The 20,086-nt window shown below is 42.0% G+C and overlaps 1 protein-coding gene across 1 annotated transcript in view; it reads left to right on the forward strand.

Moving 5' to 3' along the window:
• KIAA1324L (KIAA1324 like) overlaps window positions 1-20,086 on the forward strand; it is a 102,775-nt gene that overhangs the window by 50,032 nt on the left and 32,657 nt on the right. Inside the window, exons 2-4 of the mRNA XM_032688898.1 lie at window positions 2,733-2,853; window positions 18,358-18,553; window positions 19,251-19,398. Coding sequence (XP_032544789.1) covers window positions 2,733-2,853; window positions 18,358-18,553; window positions 19,251-19,398 — 465 coding nt within the window. The remainder of the gene's footprint in view (window positions 1-2,732; window positions 2,854-18,357; window positions 18,554-19,250; window positions 19,399-20,086) is intronic.

The following is a 20,086-nucleotide window of genomic DNA, read 5'->3' on the forward strand; positions in this document are numbered from 1 at the left end:
TGAGTTGAAAGTCACATAGAAAATGAAAAACCAAAAAAACCCACCCCTACTCCTCTTCCAGAAGAGAACTGAGCACAGCAGGGAAAAAGGTAATGAAAAGAAACTGTGTGAGAACTCTGCTGTACAACATTTGTGAGTCTTGTGACTCCTTTGTGGACATGGCTGCACACAGTGATGGGGTGGTCAGAGGGAAGGGCATCTGTTGGGTCCATCTCTACAGAAACCTCATTTGACTGGTCAAAGCTGGAGAGATTTCCATGGAAGGATGGAAACCTGACTCATCTGCCTGAACGTAGAAGGAGAGAAGAACACTTTTATCCTTCATAATTTTAGTTACTGTGCTGAATTTTGAATCTCTGGTGATAGTTGACCAATATCCAACCAGTAGAGGGGATGTTTCTGCACTGCATGATGTGTCCCTCACAGCAGCACCCCTTCTGAGACCCATTCTGGCTGCAGAGGGATTTCATGCTGGCTAGACATCACTAAAGTGTGTTTTGAGAGGGTGGCTACGAGAGCAACCTGGATTGTTGACACCAAATTGCTCTCTGTCATTCTTTTGACCTGATATTAGATAGAAAATGGATCTGAACATGAGTCAGATTCAGAGCATTTCAATATCCTTTCCTTTGCTTCAGTCTTACATATTTAAGAGATTTTTTTTTCTTATGTCATATGAACTATGAGATGGATCTATTACAGATGTGTCATTTATATATTCTGGTTGCCTTATAGGTAGATTTCATATCAAGGTGATTCAGGACTGTTTTGTTTTTTTTTTTTCTATTCCTGGAAGATTGCATAATGAGATGAAAGTGGAAGAAATATGTATTATAATTGAATATATTTGTAGAGTTGGGAGTATGTTATATTTCATTTGTAGATCTGGGTTTGATAGTATCTTCTAATCTTTTTTTCTGGAGACAAATAGTTTTCCTTTCCACTGTGCTATGAGTTGGGTTTCTAAACTATCGATTGTACTAGAAAGACAATTATTGAGCCGTTAAAATATTAATTCCAGAGAAATCAGATTATTATTTGCACTGGGATGCAAAATAGAAAAGGCTTTAATGATGTTTAGGTAGAACTTTATTAACATCTGAATATCTCTGGAGAGCTATGGTAACAGTAGGAGAAGTATTAAACTCAATGTTGTTTGTTTTTCTACAAGTAAATGAAGAGAATTGCAAGTCTTCTCCATGTGAGTCAGCTGAATATTTGCAGGAATTAACTCATCTATATCAGAGCCAGCATGGACAGACCCTTATCCATCTGATTCCCATTCTTCTGCTCCATCATGTACTGCCTCATAGGTGAGGTTCACTGTAGTGAGAGTGAACTGTGCCAGCTAAAGAGCTCTTCTGCTTGTGCCTTGGGCTGTGGACATGTCCACTGCCTCCCCCTCCCTGGCTCATGACCAGCCCTGCCAGGAGAGGACACTTAAATTGAAAGGAACCAACCAAAGCTTATGGGTTCACCACACCAGTCTGCCCCAAAGCTTCATAAACACCGAGCCTGTGGCTAAGTTTTCCTCGGTCCCATGATTTTGTGTGTTATTTTTGCAGGCCATGAAGGGATGTGCAGTGTTGGAGGTGGGGTTCCCCTGAGGAAACAGAGAAGACTCCATCCAAATTAAGTGACTAGCTTCCCTCTGTAGCCTGTGGAGAGGAAGAAGTGTTTCTAGAATGTATTATCTCCTTGTCCCCTCTGCAGAAGGTGTCTAAAATAGTCACAGGGACAATGTTTTCCTTTCATTGACCGCAAAAGGAGCTGGAGGTGGCCTTGCCCACATGAAGACATCTCATGGAGCTTGCCAGTATGTGTAATTTTAACATAGATCTGTTCCCTCTAGAGAAAGTTAATCACCATTTCTGCCAGCTTCACCCAAACTCTTTCTTGATACCAAACTGCTTAAAGAATGAGATGTTCCTGAGGTTTATTTTAATAGTACAATTCTGGGCTATGAATTTGAAAACAGAACTATAAACACAAAACTAAAAATGTAATTAAATGTGAGTCTAGATTGTATGTGGGATCTGAATCAATCCTATTAATAAGACAAATAACTAATATTCTTTCCTAGCTAATGCTAGGAAATTTCATACTGCTTTTCATTTAGTCTGCTCAGGGCTTATCTCAGTCAGAGGGACTGATCTCCCCTCACACCACCATTCTGCCTTGAGATAATCCTCAGATTGGCCCTGGATGGCATTTTCAGAGCTATCTCAATACCGGGTTTATCTCCCCTAATTTGCCTGGGCTACCTCTGAAATTGATGAAGAGGGAAAGGCACTCTCAGAAGGTGAATCATCTCAACCATTTTGGCCATCCAGCCTATCACGGGATGACTTGTGTATGGCTTGCTCCATTGATCAAAGCAGAAGCCTCGTCAGCTGCTGTAGATCAGACACAGAAATTTGGGATCAATCCTGCTCTAAAAGACAGGGGGGAAAAAAAAATCGAGTGGAATCTGTGTCCTGCCTCTCAAGTGCTTTTGCAAATCCCACCTTCTGCCTTCGCATGTGTGCTGCACAGCACCTGGTGTGCTCTGTGCTTGCTCTGTGACGATACACGGCGATCATCAAAGCAGCAAGAGTGCTGCACAGTATGTTCTACAACAACTACTTCCTTTCTGGTTTAATTATAACTGAGTTTGCTACTCCAAGTCTTGATTAATGAGCTCAATATGCAAATGTTATGATGAAACTGAAACTCTTTGTAATTGCTTGCAGACAGATTACCACTTCGAGTACACAGAGTGCGACAGCAGTGGCTCCAGATGGAGGGTGGCTGTCCCGAATCCGTCAGTGGAGTGCTCTGGACTACCTGACCCCGTGAAAGGGAAGGAATGCAGTACGTTGTGCCTTTTCATTTTACAGACTGTTACTGGCTTTTTGTGCTATTTACCCTTGTAGGGTTTCTTAGCTCTGTCACTGACGTCCTGAGTGTCCCTGAGTTAGTTCTTCCCCTCCAATCCTTCTTCCTGTCTCCTGGGGCTGTGGAGCAGGGATTGTCTTTGCAGTGGAGCTGTGCAGCTCCCTGTCTGCTACAGGTGCCCTTGTATGCTAATTCACAGACAAAGCATGTCTATAACAATGCCCCTTGAAGATATGTAGTTGCTTGTCTTGAGCTGCCCCATTCTTAAGTTCTGTAGCTCTCCAGTTCATTTGTAGCTGTATTGGCAAAAATGGTGACCGGGAGTGGTCAAATTATATTTGCATAGTGTCCACATTCTTGTTACCTCCTTTATTTAGCTAATTAATAAGGTGCATGCATAAGAAATGGTAAATGTCTTATTTGCCTGAGTTATTTTCATGATGAAGCTCCTGCATGTTATTTATTTATGTATTTATTTTTAACAACTTGGAGTGTTTTCATATCACTTGGTTTTGCTTTTTTTTTTATTAAAAATGTTGAAACGCTTCTTTGCATCTGGAAACATAAGTGAATTGCTGCTCTGCAAACATATCCCTCATTGTTTTGTAGCTTCCCAGGCTGAATGCTCTTTTCCGTCACACTCCCTTGCTCTACTAATTCTCTCCACAGTAGATCCTAGCAGTAATATGTACCAGGGGGTATAAATTGTCATATCTGACAAACAGAATGAACAACGGCAACATCCTTTCAGCTCCACTCCTCCTCTAAAGGTTTATTGTTCATTTCTTTATGACATATGTTCCGGTGTGAGGCATATAAATTTTTTTCTGTAGCGGTGTTGATCACTGGAAGGTTTCTGACTACTTGCAAACATCACAGAATCATAGAATCATAGAATCAACTGAGTTGGAAAAGACCTCTGAGATCATCAAGTCCAATCCTTGATCCAGCACCGCTGTGGTTACTAGACCATGGCACTAAGTGCCACATCCAGTCTCACCTTAAAAACCTGCAGGAACAGTGAATCCACCACCTCCCCGGGCAGCCCATTCCAATATCTGATTACTCTCTCTGTAAAAAATTTCTTTCTAATATCCAACCTATTTTCTCATAATTTGGGAATGTGTCATTCCTGATATTTGGATTTAGTTTCCGAGATTTTAAATGTGGAATCTCAGTATATCCTTAGGATGTGCTTTTTCAATTACAGAAATAGAGAGCTGAGAATCACCTCTGGTGATCCCATAATTCATCCCCCAGCCCAAATAGCTGTAGTGGCAATGGCTGTGTCACTCATGGCTGACATTTGGCTGGACTGTTTTCATGGATCTCTCATGATGAAGAGCCCAAAAGCTCTCTAGATATTTGCTCATCTATTTTGTTCTTTTCATTTTCCTTCCTGTTAAAGATTTTTCTGCTATTGACTCTCCCTTGTTATACTTCAAGCCTATTACTTTTTGCTGCCTGCACTGTAAAGGAGCAGATAGTTTTATTTCTTCTGCTGCACAACCACTTTTGATGTACCGTGGAGGACATAGGTATAACTCATTTTTTCTGACGTACATTACTTCCTCTTAAATCTTGTGATAAATGGTTTAAGATCCAGCAATATTACACTCTCCTGGACTTTCTGCTACAGATTTCGACAAATCTGTAGAGGGTGCAGTTCCCTCTTAATCTCATCTTATTTGTGTGTCTTTCTGGTCTTAGATCAATTCCAAAGAGAATTCAGCTGTTTTATAACAATAGATGAATTTCTGGCTTCTTGATACCTGTCACCCTGCTCGACCAGGTGAAAACTTTTCCCAGTATATGGGCTGTGAAATTATGCACCAAAGTACAGGATTCTGTTAAATACACTGGAAAACTCATCTTGGTAGATGCTTCTCCTCCTTGTGGTGTTGCTGTTAATTCCCATGGGAATTCAGCTTGTTTGAGAAGCAATCAGATATTTGACTTTTTTACTGAAACCTTCAGGTCTCATCTCTGTGGGCTTTTTTGAGTGCAGCGGTGTTAATGTAGTTCTTTTTGTTTTTCCTGTGTCTGTAGTAGATTAACTGGCTTCAGGGGTTGTCTGGCTATGTTCTGATGGCAAAAGTAATTTTAGGTTTCTCATCGCTTAGTCTTTCACCCTTTGCTTAAAGAACAACCAGTCTTTCAGCCTGAAAACATGAATCTGTCAACAGCAGTCAATCACTGCAGGAATGTGTTGGGAACACCTCTCCCATTCAGCTTGGCTGAATACTTTTACTGCAAAGTATTTGAACCAGTGTAGAGTTTGGCTGACAGTCCATTCTTCAATGGGTGGAATATACTGGGAGAGGTGGCTTTTGAAAACTGACTGCCCTACAGCTCTCTAGATTTTTCACAGGAGGATCTGTTGTTGATGACAAGTTGTGTTGAAAATGCTGACAGGCGTGCTGACTTGTTATATTCTCTAAGCTGGTGGCTTCTGGCTCATTTGACAACCCAGCAGCTGGATCAAGGGCGTCTTATACTAAAACCATGAATTTCTGCAGCCTGAGGAATACAAAAGTTCTGTATCTGAGGCTGCTACAACTCATGTTCTCAGTAGACTGTGTACAGCGTGAGATTTGTGCTACAAACTTGGCCAGAGGTTGCATACATATCACATTAATGGCTCCTTGAGATGCTTTCCTTCTCTCATAGGTCTGCTGCTATTTTATCCCAAAGTCTATCAAGAAATACCATAACTATACCATATCTTCTGAGGTGAGTCTTTCTGGACATCCTACAATTTCTTTCAGATTCTCCTACATCTTGTAAGTCCTACCCTATGCCAGGACGTATGGCATTTGGTAGAGTTCTGGAGTTTTCTTGGATACCCAAGGAAACCCTTTCAGTCCTTCAGCCTGTAGAATCAGGGTCCAGAGTGTAATTATCCCAGGTAGGATGACTTATGGCATTTGAAATCTGTTACCTTCAGAAGTTTTGTTTAACATCTATTAGTTCTGAGATATACCAGAGCCAACTATGTCACTAGTCTTAAGAGAGGGTTGCAGTTGTACTGCAGTTGCAGTTGTACAGCAGTTGCAGTTGTACAGCATTTAGAGCTGTATAGCAGTAAGAGCTCTTAGGGTTTTTTTTTTGTCTCCTTGAGGTTGGCAGAGCCTTCAGTGGTCCTTGGTGGCTGTTAGGACACACCATATTTGGGGAAATCTGTATGAGAAAGTGTTTCTTTTGGGAACACATCTGCCATCACTGCGGATTTCACAATGTTTGCAGTTGTTTTCATCTACTCAGAAATGCCTGCCACTTGAGAATATCTGCCACTGCTCTTTACTGCTCCCTGAAAACTGAAGTGCAGGCTGTCATTAATTTTGAATCCTGAGAATACTGTGCCAACCTCTCCTTCTTCCAAATGCTCAGCAGTCATTCTCTTTAAATTGTGCCTTTGAAGGATGGTATAACAATATGTTGAATGTCTCCATCTCTGTAAATACATCCAGGCTGTGGTCTCCAGTGGAGTGGAAAGACAATTGAGATTGCTAAAAACACCTTAGCTCAGGTGCTTCTGGAGCAATCGAACTGTGACACCAGAGCTCACTTGGTGTCTTGAGGTGTGCTCATTTTCAGGATGCTGTGTTTTACTGCATTTCATTTGAATGAACCTATTTAAAATTAGGTTGGATACTTCTGTGCTCCACTACATTTTGGAGAGCACGCCGACCTGCAAAGCACAGCTGACTGTGACCCGCTGAGCACGATTGCCAACACTCCCTGAAAGGGCTGCAGTCTCTGAAATCTGGCAGGATTCTGCCCTTTTTTTTTTTGACCCTTCAAAAACTTAACCACCAAAGTTTACCTGCAGGGACAGGGTCCTCTGAGAAATAGTCAGGGGTTCTTAGTAGAAAGAGCTGTCATATCTGAACTGCTTTGTGATCTGGGTATTAGAAGAAGGGCTTTTTTGCCTTTATCTTGCCATGAGCACTGAGCAGTGTGATCACCCATCATCCCCTCCTACTACCCTGCCCTCCACATCTCTCCCATCCAGGTGGTAGGTGGCAAGAAAGAAGGAACCTCACGTGACACGCGTTTGTGTCATGCAGTGCAGCGACCCAGATATGTGAGGGAAGCTGCAGTAGCAGCTCTGCAGTTGCAAGGCACTGGGACAACATGCCCCTTTCTATATTTCACTTCCTTCTTTTTTTCTGATCTCCTTGCCCTGTGGGGCTTCAGCCATCACCGCTTTCAGACCCTGCATCAGGTTGTCAGCCTGCATTTTGCCATTCAGTGTGGTGTGATCCCTCAGTGCTCAGTGCCCATGAGACCAGGCTTTCTCTGGACATGCCATGGTGCAGCCACACCAAGCTCCCTGGTCACATCTCTCAGGTTTCTGTTTGTATAGAACTGGGTCATATTTTTGATGCTGCCACATCACAGTTGCAAGGGTTTCTGTGAAGAGATACATTAAAAGTGCAGAAGAGATCTTGGCTACGAAAAAGACAATATTTATTACTCCTAGAGCTTCTCTGTGTGGCTCTCCTCTGCTTCCCATTTAAGATATCCCCTCCAGGCATCTTCCCAGTACTGTTCTGAAGGTAGGGAACATACATGGAGGCGAGGGTGGCAGACAGAGAGCTTCCCTCAGCAGAATCCAGATCTCTGAATCACTCTTGACAGTCGGGAATGTGCTTTACTAATTTGGTCTCCTTCATTTTTAATTACCACAGATCTCCCTCTGATCTCCTCATGAGTCTGATAACAGGAAGGGAATTTAACTGATAAAGATCTCTGCCATCAGGGCAGTTGCTTGGCTTTTTAAATGGAAAATATTAATGGCAGTCCAAGGGAGCAGTTTGCTTTCTGGGCTAAGCCCTTTCCTGCACCCCCTTTATGGCTGGTTATCTCTGGAAATCCACTGCTTTGGTGTGGGGCTGTAGGCAGTGTCTAATGGGGACTTTTCGGGGGTTGGCAGTGGGAGCAGCACTTGGCATCATGCTCCTGCTGACACTGCACTGCAATCTGTTGTGGTGGCCACCATCAGGCTTTTCTGCCAGCCTGACCATATGCTGCCTGTTTTACACTCAAATTAAAAGTCTGTATTTGGAGTCTTCCTTCCTTCCCTGTCTCCCTTCCTTCCTCTCCACCTTCCTTCACTCAAGTACAGCCCAAATACCTGGTTCAGACTGTGCCCTTAATGTGCCCAGGGGCACTGATATGCTCATGTCAGCAAAGTTTGCGACCAAAAAGACCTTAAAGGGTTCACATTTTGACCTCAAATTCTTTTAGAATGCTTACACTCTCATTCCAAAGAATATAAGTAATTTTTTGTTATCCTAAGCAAGAATAGTTTGCACCTTATTTCATAAATATCTGTTCATTTTAGTGGTCTGTGTGGATAATAAAGGAACTATAGTGAGAATAATAGAGCATTTTTAAAGGGAGTTGAATTTGCAATGTTCAAGGGAAAAAGTGAAGGTAGAGTCACTGTTATAGTTGGCATCCAAATGCCAATTATAATCAGGGAGATTCTTTAGGAAGTGAGACAAAAAAAATATTGATAATATGAAATAACTTGATCAAATTACCATCTCTGGAAGTGTTCAGAAAAGGTCTAAGTATGATACCTGGGGTCATGATTTAGTGGTGGACTTGGCAGTGCTGCGTTAAAGGTTGGACTCAAATGATTTTAGAGATCTTTTCCAACCTTAATGATTCTGAGATTCTATGATTGGAAGTATGGTGCCACGGAGTTATTAATGGTTCTGCTTGGTAAAGTGCTCCTTTACCTGGTACCACTAAGGGGGGAGCAACTCCTTTGAAATCAGAAGAGTGCTTCGGTTTAGAAGTGAGTTTTGTGAGCCTGTACCAAATGGCAAGCATGTGGAAAGCTCCACTGCAGAAAATAGACTGTCTTTAATTACAATGGACTTTACTGGGGTCTAAGAGCAAAATTTGACCTGATTTATTGCTACTGAGTTGTGTTTGTTGAGTGTATTCTGACTTGTGTAATCTGCTCCCAGGATACCACAGGAGGAGATACAGATCTTCCTGCTAATTGCAGACACAATTAGGGCAAATGACCTTTTTAAGTCTGCAGGTTTTATAACAGTTTAAGGCAATTTAAGGAATCTGCAGGAGTTTCAACATTCTTCTTTCATAACAGAAAAGTTCAGTAGAAGGTTTTGAGTTTGATGTTCTTTCAGTCCCTGGTAAGGTTGGGTATCCCAGTCAGGTGAGAAGTGGGCCTGCTCCTATTTCCCCTGATGTCAGTGGGCATCTGCAAATTTTCTAAGCACATACATATCTGTTTGGATGTATAATACAAAATGAATGTTAAATATCTGGCAAAACCTGTGTACTTGTGTTACAGCCTTCTGACATAAAGTTTACGTCTGTTCATTGTCAACTAGATTTGCATTCACGCAAACTCTTTGTAGGCTTTGTGCTAAAGAATTGGCTCTTCTGGAGTGTTACTTAGAATTTTGAAATTTGGCTGCTGAAGAAAATAGCAATGATATGTTTTAGCAGTTTCTTTAATGTTTGCATCATTGTACAAGTAGATGTGAATATACATACAAATACTCCCATGAGAATAGTGCTAATTATTACACAGTCACATTTGTTTATATTTCAAAAGAGTTTGTTATGTAATAAGAATATGTTATTATCACCAAAGTGTCATTCTGCTTATGTAAGAATGCATGTCAGAATGATTTTTCATAGGGCTTAAGTAAGTCCAGAGTTACAGCCTCTTGAAGTAAATGTGAATCCTAACATATTGTCAGAGGGTTTTTCTCCTTTTTTGTTTGATGTTCACTGAGGATTATTTTCTGGTCTCATTAGTGGACTTTGAAATGGTTGGGATTTCTTTGTTTGCACTGAGGAGAGGAAGTATGGTGATCAGCATAGCTCTGAGGACGAGCTATGTTCATTCTCATTTTTTTAATCATGGTTTGAAAGCACTGGATCTTCTCTTCATCATCCTTGATATACTAACATTTTTTTAATTTTTAATGTTATTCAGACATTGCTTCTTTGGGTATTCACCTTGGAAGAAACAATGAGGTCAAGCTATTCATGGCTTCTGCTGTTTAACTGTGTCATTTAGATGTGACATATAAACATAGATAAACTTATGTATGGTGACTGATGCTGCTGGGTATCCTGAGCTGTGCGAAAGTACTATTTTGAGACAATGTTCAAAAAATGTGTGCGGAAGATCTCCCCTTTCATTCCTCTACCCTTGAGATTGCTCACTCAAAGGTATATACTGGTCTCCTCTCTCATTTTGACTTACACCTTCCTTTCTCCCCTCTATTTTGAACAGTCATATGGCTTCCATGAAGCTGCCTGTCAACATCTAAGAGTCACATGTAGAAGGCTGATCTCTCAGAACTAAGTATCAAAAAAGTGGAAATCCAGGAAATCTGAGGATTTCTTGATATGCCACAGATTTGGCCCTTGGCCTGTCATGCATTACCAAGCTATTAAGGATGTCTGATAGTGAAAAAACACAATATAACTCTGTCTCTGGAGCCACCTCTCACATGAACAGCAGGATGTCCAAGAAATAGATTTTAAAGTCATGGTCACTTTTTATAGATCGCTTTTGTGTGCATGGCCTGCAGGACTGGGCAACTCAATTTTACCTCTGTTTTTTGTATACTTAGAATAAGTTTTTACGTCTTTTCTGAAAGAAAAAGGAAAGGCTTTCCCACTAGAGCACACTATGGAGGGGACTAGCACACAGCAGCAGGGGCTGCTCTGAGGAACACTGCGAAGCTGAGGAATTAATGCAGGGCTGCCATGTAGCAAAGCTGTTCAGCCAGCAGTGGTGTGCATGGCACAGTTTGAGAGTCGCTGCTAAAAGGCTGTGATTTAGCAAACCACTCAAGCAGATGTTTATTCCTGTTCTTATTCCTGTCCTTGCTAATTCATGTTCCTAACAAGCCAGGTAGATCAGTCTTATTGATGGCACTAGGTTTCTCACCTGGACTGAGGCTTGAGGCTACATTTTGCCATGGTATTTCTATGTGGATATATTCCTAATGTGGACTGATACCCTGAGAGATACCCCGGTTTTACAAGTATTTTTTCCAGAATTTCTACTCTGTGCATGAGCACGACACTGTCTTTGCAGAACAAGTGCCATTGTTGGCTTTTTGAAGCATAGATTCTTTTAGGTAAATAGTTAAAAAGGCTAAAGAGTTTGCACTGAACCCACAGAATTTAATTCCTGGAGAAGAGTTACTGCAAGTTGATGTGTGTATTGAGACTCCCAAGACAAAGGATGGCCTTAGTGTCTTTTGATGAATTCTTCACTTTGTTTGTGTACACAATGTAATTAAATAAGTTAAAGAGAGATTCCTCTGAGTCACTGATTTCTCTTTCAATGGGGAAGCAGCTGGCAAGACCTTGAGATTTGTTATCGTTTGGTAGAGGGAGGAGAGGTGAGGATTGTGTGTGTGTATGTGCAGAGGACATATCAAATGGCACTAGAAGCCATTTGTACCAAAGACTTTGCCTGATGAGCAATCAAAATATGCCTGATGGAGTCGGTAGGACCTGGAGAGCTGCTCACTCACCTCGAGGTCTGTTTCCTGCCATGTTGTATTGGATCAACCCACCACACATGTCCAGTGCTGACCCAATAGGATAGTTGTTGAAACCCTGTCAATAAATGTGCTTTCCAACCCCTTGGTGATGGCTGTCTTCCTCCACTCTACACCCCACTGCCATGAATTGATTGAGTATTCCCATTCCAAACCACACCTTTCAGTGTCTGAATGATGCAGTAAAGTGATAATAAAAATGTCCTACATACCAGGTCAGCTGGGAAAGAGGTGACCTGGAAAAAGCATTGCTCTATTTCGTAATTTTTTGGATAAAAGGAGACATTATTTCTTCTTAAGGAAATGAAGGATTTCTTCCACAGAAGGTACTCTTTCTCAAGTTATATCAGACTTCAGTGTGATCACATTTCAAGCTCAAACAGCCTAGACAGACTTTTTTTACCTTAAATTAAGATTCAGTCTGGTTCCTAGTAACACACTGGGATATAATGAGTGAAGAAAACGAACATCAATTATTCACAGTCTATTGGAGAAGCCTCATATAAATTATTCACAGAAGACATTCTGAAGCTGATGAGATTATAGGAAACATTAATAATGAAGCAACGATTTCCTCACATCCTTCGGCTTTGGGTCGTTTTTTTTTTTTTTCTCATTCTGTATTTTGGTTGGTCCTTGGTTCCATGTTGTGTGGACCCTGATGTCCCAGAGTGTCACTGAACAGCCTCTATGTACTTGTCCTTGGCCACAATTTCCCCTCCAGGCTTGTGGCATGTGTCGCACAACAGCTGTTCAGAGGGACAATTGCCTGATGCTGCCAACCTCATATTTCCTTTCTGAGCTACAATTTTTACCTGTGCCATGGGAGGCTGAGACAATTCAGCCCAGACTCTGCCTTCAGGAGATGGCAGCATCTCACCTGAATCCCAGATGGTGACGCTTTGGATGAACAACATAGGACTGGAGAGGTGAGAGATGGAAAAGCAGTGTTCGAGATTATTTTTGCTTTGTATTTTCATTGGTTTATGTAGGATTGCTCAGTTGCTATCCCTTCTAATGTTACAATCTGGTAAAATCCAGTCCTGCATCTTTTTTTTTTTTAACTGTAATACATTGAGAACCAGGCACAGGATGCACGTGAATGTGCACATGTTCACTGGCAACAGAATAAACAGAAGACCTAAAATAATTTAAGTTATTGTTAAGTAAGAAATGTCTGGAGAAAAATGTCTTCTGAGAAGAGTGATAGAGGTAGAAGTAGCAGCTCCAACTGGTGTGGGATGGGAAGGTAGCTGAGGGAAGGGGTGAGACTGGGTGGCCAGGGCTGCACAAGGGAGAAAAGCAATTGAATACATTATAGATTGGTGTTGTAGGATGCAGGATGTTGAGACAAAATGCAGGATATTGAGATTTGGTTAATCTTCTGGTGAAATCTTAAATATTCTGATCCCTGTTACAGCATGGCAGTATCTGGTAGATAATCAACATGAGAAAATACTCCAGAGGAAAGTTTCAGACCTCAGGAGGGACTGAGTAGTCATACACATGTGAAGATCTACTCTGTTCATCCAGCTGTGCTCATGATAATCCTATCCTGACCCCCAGCATCAGAAAGTTAAACGATGTGAGATTGTTTGGGTCAGTTACCAGAAAAGAAATGTGCCAACTAATATTGATCCTAGTCCACCTAAATCATCAGGAGGGCTACAGCTGTCCTAAAAGACGAAATGTGACCCCGGAGCCTTGCAGTCAAAGGGCAAATGAGGCAAGCTTGTTTATGTTCTGTTTTGCCCTCTGGGGAGCTGTTTCCATGTCTGCAAAACCATTGTAAAGTGCAGTCAGATCTGCAAAGTGATGTATTGCAAGCACTCCTTGGAAGTGGTTACACAGTGGGCAGGGCTCCTCCTTCAGGATGCCCCACATCCTCAGTGGTGTGTCCCAACAGGGAGATAAGATACCGCTGATCTTGACTCACAGAGTTTAAGAGCAGGGAGTTTAATTAGATTTGCTAGTTTGACCTCGAAGGCCATTAAAATGCATTGAGCTAGGCTGATGCTGAGGCTGATAATTTGTGTTTGCCATGAGCTTTTCTTCCATATGGTGTCCAGTTGTGGTATGAAGCACTTGAGAGACAAAGGCTCCATCACATGCCATGACAGATTGCTTCAGCAATCAGTCATTCTTCCTATTAAAAATCTGTGCATTATTTCCAATTTGAGTTTGTCTGGGTTCAGCTTCCAGAAGGTAGCTCTTCTTATGCAGTTCTCTGCTTGATCAAAGAGTGCAGCGGGATCCTGTGTTCTTTCCCCTTGGAGGTGCTTATATATTAATCAAGTTGACTCTCAGTCTTCTTGTGATAAACTAAATGACTAAGCACTTCAAATCTCTCACTGCAAGACATTATCCCTAATTTAAAAACCATTGAAAGTCCTTTTGCTTTGTATTGACCTCTCAAAAATGCCAAATCACAACTATATGCAGTACTACAACAATCTTCTTCCCTGTAATACACGTTTCTTCCTACACATCTCTACCTCCACCTCTAAATATATCCAGAGATCTCACTAGTGCCTTTTTTAGATGTCTTGACAGTGGAAGCTCTTGAATAGTGGGTCCAGTTCAATCCTCAGGCTTGGTGCTCTCCTGGACATGTTTCAGCCCTCTGCAGGCACGGTTGGCACTCCTTGCCTTCAGCATCTTGTCTTTACCTTTGACTCTGTTAAAACACACTGACTTTGAGTGGGCTCAGTCTTGGCAAAAGCCTCTCATCTGCCAGTCTCAAATCCATTTCTTTTCTATTTGCCTGCAGATTGTCGATAAAAGTGTGGGCAACCATCAGACTCAGTCCTGGAGTGGCAGAACTGCACCCTTCCTCCCTGTTTTCTATTGACAGCCCTGTCTGAGATCTGTTATTCAGGCAGTTCTTAATCCCTTTAAGATGTGCCTTACTGGTATTGTGCAACACTACCCTTCTTCATCAGAGTGACATGCAAAACTAAGCTAACTGTGTTAGAAACCCTATTACACCCACTCTGTCAACTTTATCAAGCAACTTGTAATCCTTTTAAAGAAAGAAATGAGGCCTGTTTGACAAGACTTATACAATGGTTTCAGTGGGTATTAGTACTGTGGCTCATGACAGATTTTTATGACGTGAATCTGGTGTCAGCTTTATCACATGAGTGTATGAATGTGTGTGGCTGCTGTGGCAGTGTCTAGGTAACAATACTCTACAGCATCTTTTTTGTGAGCAAGACTGATCACCTGTACAAACCACAGCATTTTTTTTTCTTCTCTATTTGCTTAAGAAAGCTACAGCTATGAATCACCAATAATTGCATCAGCTCCAAAGATCTACTGAAGGCATAAGTGTATCCAACACCACAGTGTGTTGTGCTGTTCCTAACTGCTTCTGAAAATGTTTTTCCAGTTTTAAAAATGCCAATTGATGGGGCAAGTCATGAAACCTTTTAATGCATGAATCACAGTTTTGTTCACAGAAAGAAAGAAGATCACATTGTGTCTTCACAGTGTGTGTTGCTCTGTGTAATTTAATGTGTAGCACCCAAACTGATATTTGAAAGGTATAATAATAAAGTTTGCAGTCATAGAGGGAGGGGGAATAGTGATGTCCAGTTGTTCAACAGAGCTGTGTTCTCTGAAAATTAAGTATCAAATGCCTAAACAAATGGGCTCCGGGGTTTAGGGCTGTTCACAAAGCCCTAAAACTAATGGGAAACCTAATTTTTCCTCTGGAGTCTGAATCAAGAGGGAGAGTTTAGTGGAGGATGAATTAAAGCACACATCTAAAATACAGGATTTAGATTCCTGAAACTTCACATCACGCCTTAACCACCTATATTTTGATTCTGTCCTTCCTGTTGGCAGCACCTTGCTTGTGTCACCCCCATATACACAGCAGTGCTGCAATAATGTCAAGTGTTTTCTGTGATCACTGGTCAGGGCTGCACCTGTGCTTGGCTACGTCTTAGTGAGATGGAGCAACCACGAGCAAGGCGAAGTGCCAGTGCCTGGAGATGGATCATCTGTCTGTGCCCTGTCCCACCACAAGTGCCTCTGACCCTCTGTGGGGACACGGCCACAACCTGCCTGTCTCCAGCTTGGACAAACACCTGAACTGATGCTGCTTAGATTAAAGACGGTTCACTCTGGCTTTTTGTCTCCTTGCTAGGAGACCAAGTTGTGTGACACTGTGAGACCATCTCCATGCTCATCACATGCTGTATCTCCTCCCCATCCCCCTCCAGCTGCTCCCGACCGCCTGGAACGAGACCAAATGTTGCATCTGTTCCAATGTCGAAAGTGTTTTGTGTTGCCATTAGCCACGTTCAGCCCCAAATTGAACCTGGCAAGCAGCTGGCATGCTCAGAGCCAGTTTGCTTGCAGTTGGATGTGTTTTAATGGGAAATGCTGCTGCCTTTGAAATACAATTCTTAGAAGAGGGAAAGAAGGTAATTCCCCACTTGAATAAGAAAAAGGCTCATCTCTTTCCTGGAAGATGGGAGATAGAGACTGTGTCCTGTGTGGCAGTCAGTCTGATCTCTTATACCCTTTTATTTCGCTCAAATGATCAATCTGAAAGTTAAAGTAATAATCTCTGCTCAACCTCACTGCAATGGAAGAGAAGGCTCTGCTACTTTCTGCATCTTCATTATGGCAGTCAATTGCTCATGGTTCTTGACTCCTTAGTTGAAGTTCACGACTCTGGAATGGTTAAGCAGTGCTTTCAATTTTTGCTATTTAGCTTTCTTTAAAAAAAAAATATTGAAACTGTTAAAGAATTAAAATATGTCATGAGAGATCTCACTTTTCTACTTCCCTCCCAATGGCTTTTCTCTGCATCCTTCAAAAGGAAAAAATAAAGTGAGGTTTATTTAAAATGCAAAAGCAGTGAGACAGGACACCTTTGCCCATTTGAGGTGAAAAGCTGTACAAAGTGTGGTCTCAGTTCAGACGTGCGGGAAGTGCTCACTGGTTTTCTTGGAGTCTCCGGAGAAAGCTGTTTCTGACTCCAGCTGCAGATACATTCTATTGCTTGAATTGAGGTCCCGGAGTTACTCAGATGGGATGTTAGCTGTACTGCTGTGTGGTGTGCCACTGCCTACAGAAAACCACCTGCCCTCACTGAGGGTGGATTTTTGGTCTGTCAGTCTTTCACAAAATCCGTTGCAACAGTATTTCCTTGTGTATCCTCACCCCGACATCTGTCTGTGCCTGGATTCTTTCTTGGTCCACTTTCCTTCTTGGTCCACTTTCCCTCTTGGTCCACTCATCAGTGAGCAAAACGCTTAGAAAGCTGTTGGCTTAAAGTCCACTGGTTCAAGTTTAGAGTATGCTGGTATGACTAACAGGGAAAAATGATCCTTTGGCAGATCTTTCCATTAAATGGACCTTTTATCTGCTTTCCAGTGCCACCTGTCAAGGGCAATTACACAAGGAAATGCTGCAGGACCTGGCACAGAAACGGGAGCTTGAACTGTTAGTTGGATTCAGATGGAAAATGGTGTTATGCAGCCATGAGTTTATCAAAGTACTTACAATCAAACAAGTTTTTCTGCACATAAACATCAGCACATCTGTGGAACCACATTTGTTGGGACTGCAGCAGGCGTCGGTTATTTTGGGCCAGTTTCCCCACTTTGGCTGGCAGTCTGGTCTCATCCTGCAGTTTCTCAGGCTAATGAGTTTATATCTGTCAAAGAGAGTGTATGAAATATCTCTCACTGTGCAACGTGGCATGTGTGAAACAGTAGAAAAACCCACTGTTTCTTGGGATGTGAGTTGTGTGTGTTGCTCTGAATTCTACTTCAGCTAGACTGGCATCATAAGTTTAAAAATCTGCAAGCAATGTAGGAAGTACTATGTGCTGCAGAAAGTGCTCATTTGTTTTCCATTCAGAATGTTGAGTCTCAAAGAGGACTTGCTGGGGGCAAGTGGGGTGGCCTGCCAGTGAAATGAGTGTCCAGGTAGGAGTTACGATTCCTGGCACAGGCAGGGAACTCTGTGGGCATACAGGACTTCAGCTGCTGTCCAGGTTTCTTCTACATAATGAGAACAATCTTCTCTTGGCAGGCAGAGGGGTAATCGGGGGGCTAAAGGGCATACAGTCATTTGGAGGAAATAATTTTAGAGACATCAGTAAAAAAGACACTTTGTGAATATACCTCTTAATTATACTTCCTCTAATTACACAGGTTTTGAGAACTGTCTTTGCTGTGCTGACAGCCAGTGGTTATTTTCTCAGCATGTTAATGTCCCCCCAGTCAAAGATCCTCATCTGCTAGACAAAGACCCATGGGTGATCTTTTCCAAGACCACCTGATCTATCAGGCAAGATGTTCAAGGCTTTGTAGACAGTTCATGTGAGGAGAAACATGGAGATACCCTTGTTACTCTCAGCCAAGGTTTGTAGTGTTGTATTACCATCAGTGTACTGCTGTACACCCCTCTTAGCTGCCATACAAGTGGGTGAGACAAGTCTGTTCTGGCTTTCAGGTACCGGTGATTTTAATTAAGCTCAACATGTAACAGTTGAGTGAGCAAGGGTGAGGAGAACTGTATTATAAGTCCTCATTTTTGCAAAGTGCTTTTGGACACAGTCTGTCAATAGAGATTTTGTTTCTAAAATCCTGTTTTGCCAATAGAGACAAGCTGCAAATCAGGAGCCATCATCTGGGATTTGGTTTCAGTGCTGCCACATCAGTGAAAAACATGTGAACATCTCACCAGAAAACTGGTGAACATCTCAATTTTGCAGCTGATAGTTGCTAGTTCAGCTGTTGTGTTCCTGGGACTGGGGCATTCTGTTTGGTTCCCTTTATTGGCAGTTCAATCTTAATTTAGCAAGTGGCAGAAAAATAATGGAAATTAATAAGGATTAATGTATCCGTTCATGTGTTGTAAATGATTGTCTCCCCAGCTTTCTCCTGTGCCTCTGGTGAGTACCTCGAGATGAAGAACCAGGTGTGCAGCAAGTGTGCAGAGGGGACCTACTCACTGGGCAGTGGGATCAAATTTGATGAGTGGGATGAGTTGCCAGCAGGATTCTCCAACGTGGCGACTTTCATGGACACGGCGGTTGGCTCATCTGAGAATAAAGCCGACAGCTGCAACAAGTAAGAAGTTCTGTTTGCATCTGGGTTATGCAGCCATGGGTAAACCTGTGACAGCTCAGCAGCACAAAGCTGCTTAATGACTCATCTAAGCTCCCCAGAGGGTAACCAGCCCTACTAATGGCAAACAAGAGCGGCTGGGAGGTGAACTTTGTAGCCATCTCTTTGCTGTCGACATGGTCTCCTTGGGCTCATCAGCAGCTAGCGAGTCTAAGACCAGCCTGGAGCTGCTCTTTTTTGTAACTGTAAAGCTCCAGGGTCATGGCATAGTAACTGTGGCTAAAAGGTACTTTTACAGCCTATTTAGAGACCCACAGTGGTTGCAAAAGGCTGTTTCTGAGTATAATTGAAACTGTATTGAACTTGTGGATAATAAACCTTTCTTATGTAGGCCGGGTCCTCAATTTTTCGTACCGTATTCTTTCACACGCACAGTTTGAATGAAAAGTATCATATTTTATATTATTTATGTAACATATAAACATAAACCCAGATATAAAATACAATTACTATATCTATTATATCTATTAGAGTTGAAAAATAAATGGTAATCCAGTAATGAATTAATAAATTCACTGTAGTTATCTGTTGTGGCATTCTGGGTTCTTTATTATGTAACATGTTTTTGTATGGTAGTGTAAGAATAGTTTCCTCAGTATCTGTGATCTCAGTTGAGGCTTGTTTTGTTTATGTTCATCAGCTCTTCATGGACGCCTCGAGGGAATTACATCGAGTCAAACAGGGATGATTGTACAGTTTCCCTCATCTATGCTGTGCACCTGAAGAAATCCGGTTCTGTCTTCTTCGAATACCAGTATATTGACAACAACATCTTCTTTGAATTTTTTGTAAGGCCCTTTACATGGTGAATCCAACCTTATATTGTAAGAATTCAACCCAGATAAAGACCATTAGAAGCAGATTTACCCGCCTTTACATTCCCCGTGTGCCCACAGCTTGTTATTGCTGAACAAGATAAAAAAAACTTCTTCTCTTTCTGTCACTTATGCTGTCTTGTGGTATTTAGCTCATCGTCAAAACTCAGGCAGAACTGATCTTATCCTGCCACGCGCTGAGATTTTTCCATTAGGGGTCATGACTGCCCCAGTTAGTCCAGCCTTTTGCAAGACAGTTATTGGTGAGAGACACTTCAAGTTTGGTGGTTTGACTTGAGATGTTGAAAAGGGACTTAATGTTTAAAAAGACTTCTTCCGAGGTAGTAGTATGTGGAAACCTTAATTCTGATTTTAGGTGAATTTGTGTCCTAGTAATTATGATGAAAAGAAAATCAGGAGAAATTCAGATGAATTTCAGTAGGAATTAGGCTTTGAGGATGCATCCACACTGTGAAACGAAGGGGCTGGGGATCATCAGCTCTGAATTGGGAGCAGCCCAACTGGGCTTGCACCATGCTGTACCCAGATTGCTAAAACAGTCCGATCAGCAGCAACCAGAACGGGGAAGGCAATCCTGGTCTGCCCACATGGATGGACTGGTTGTGGTCCAGAGAGCCAGATGGTTCCCAGCACCAGTATC

This window comes from Chiroxiphia lanceolata, chromosome 5 (assembly GCF_009829145.1).
Source record: "Chiroxiphia lanceolata isolate bChiLan1 chromosome 5, bChiLan1.pri, whole genome shotgun sequence".
Classification (NCBI taxonomy): Eukaryota; Metazoa; Chordata; class Aves; order Passeriformes; family Pipridae; genus Chiroxiphia; species Chiroxiphia lanceolata.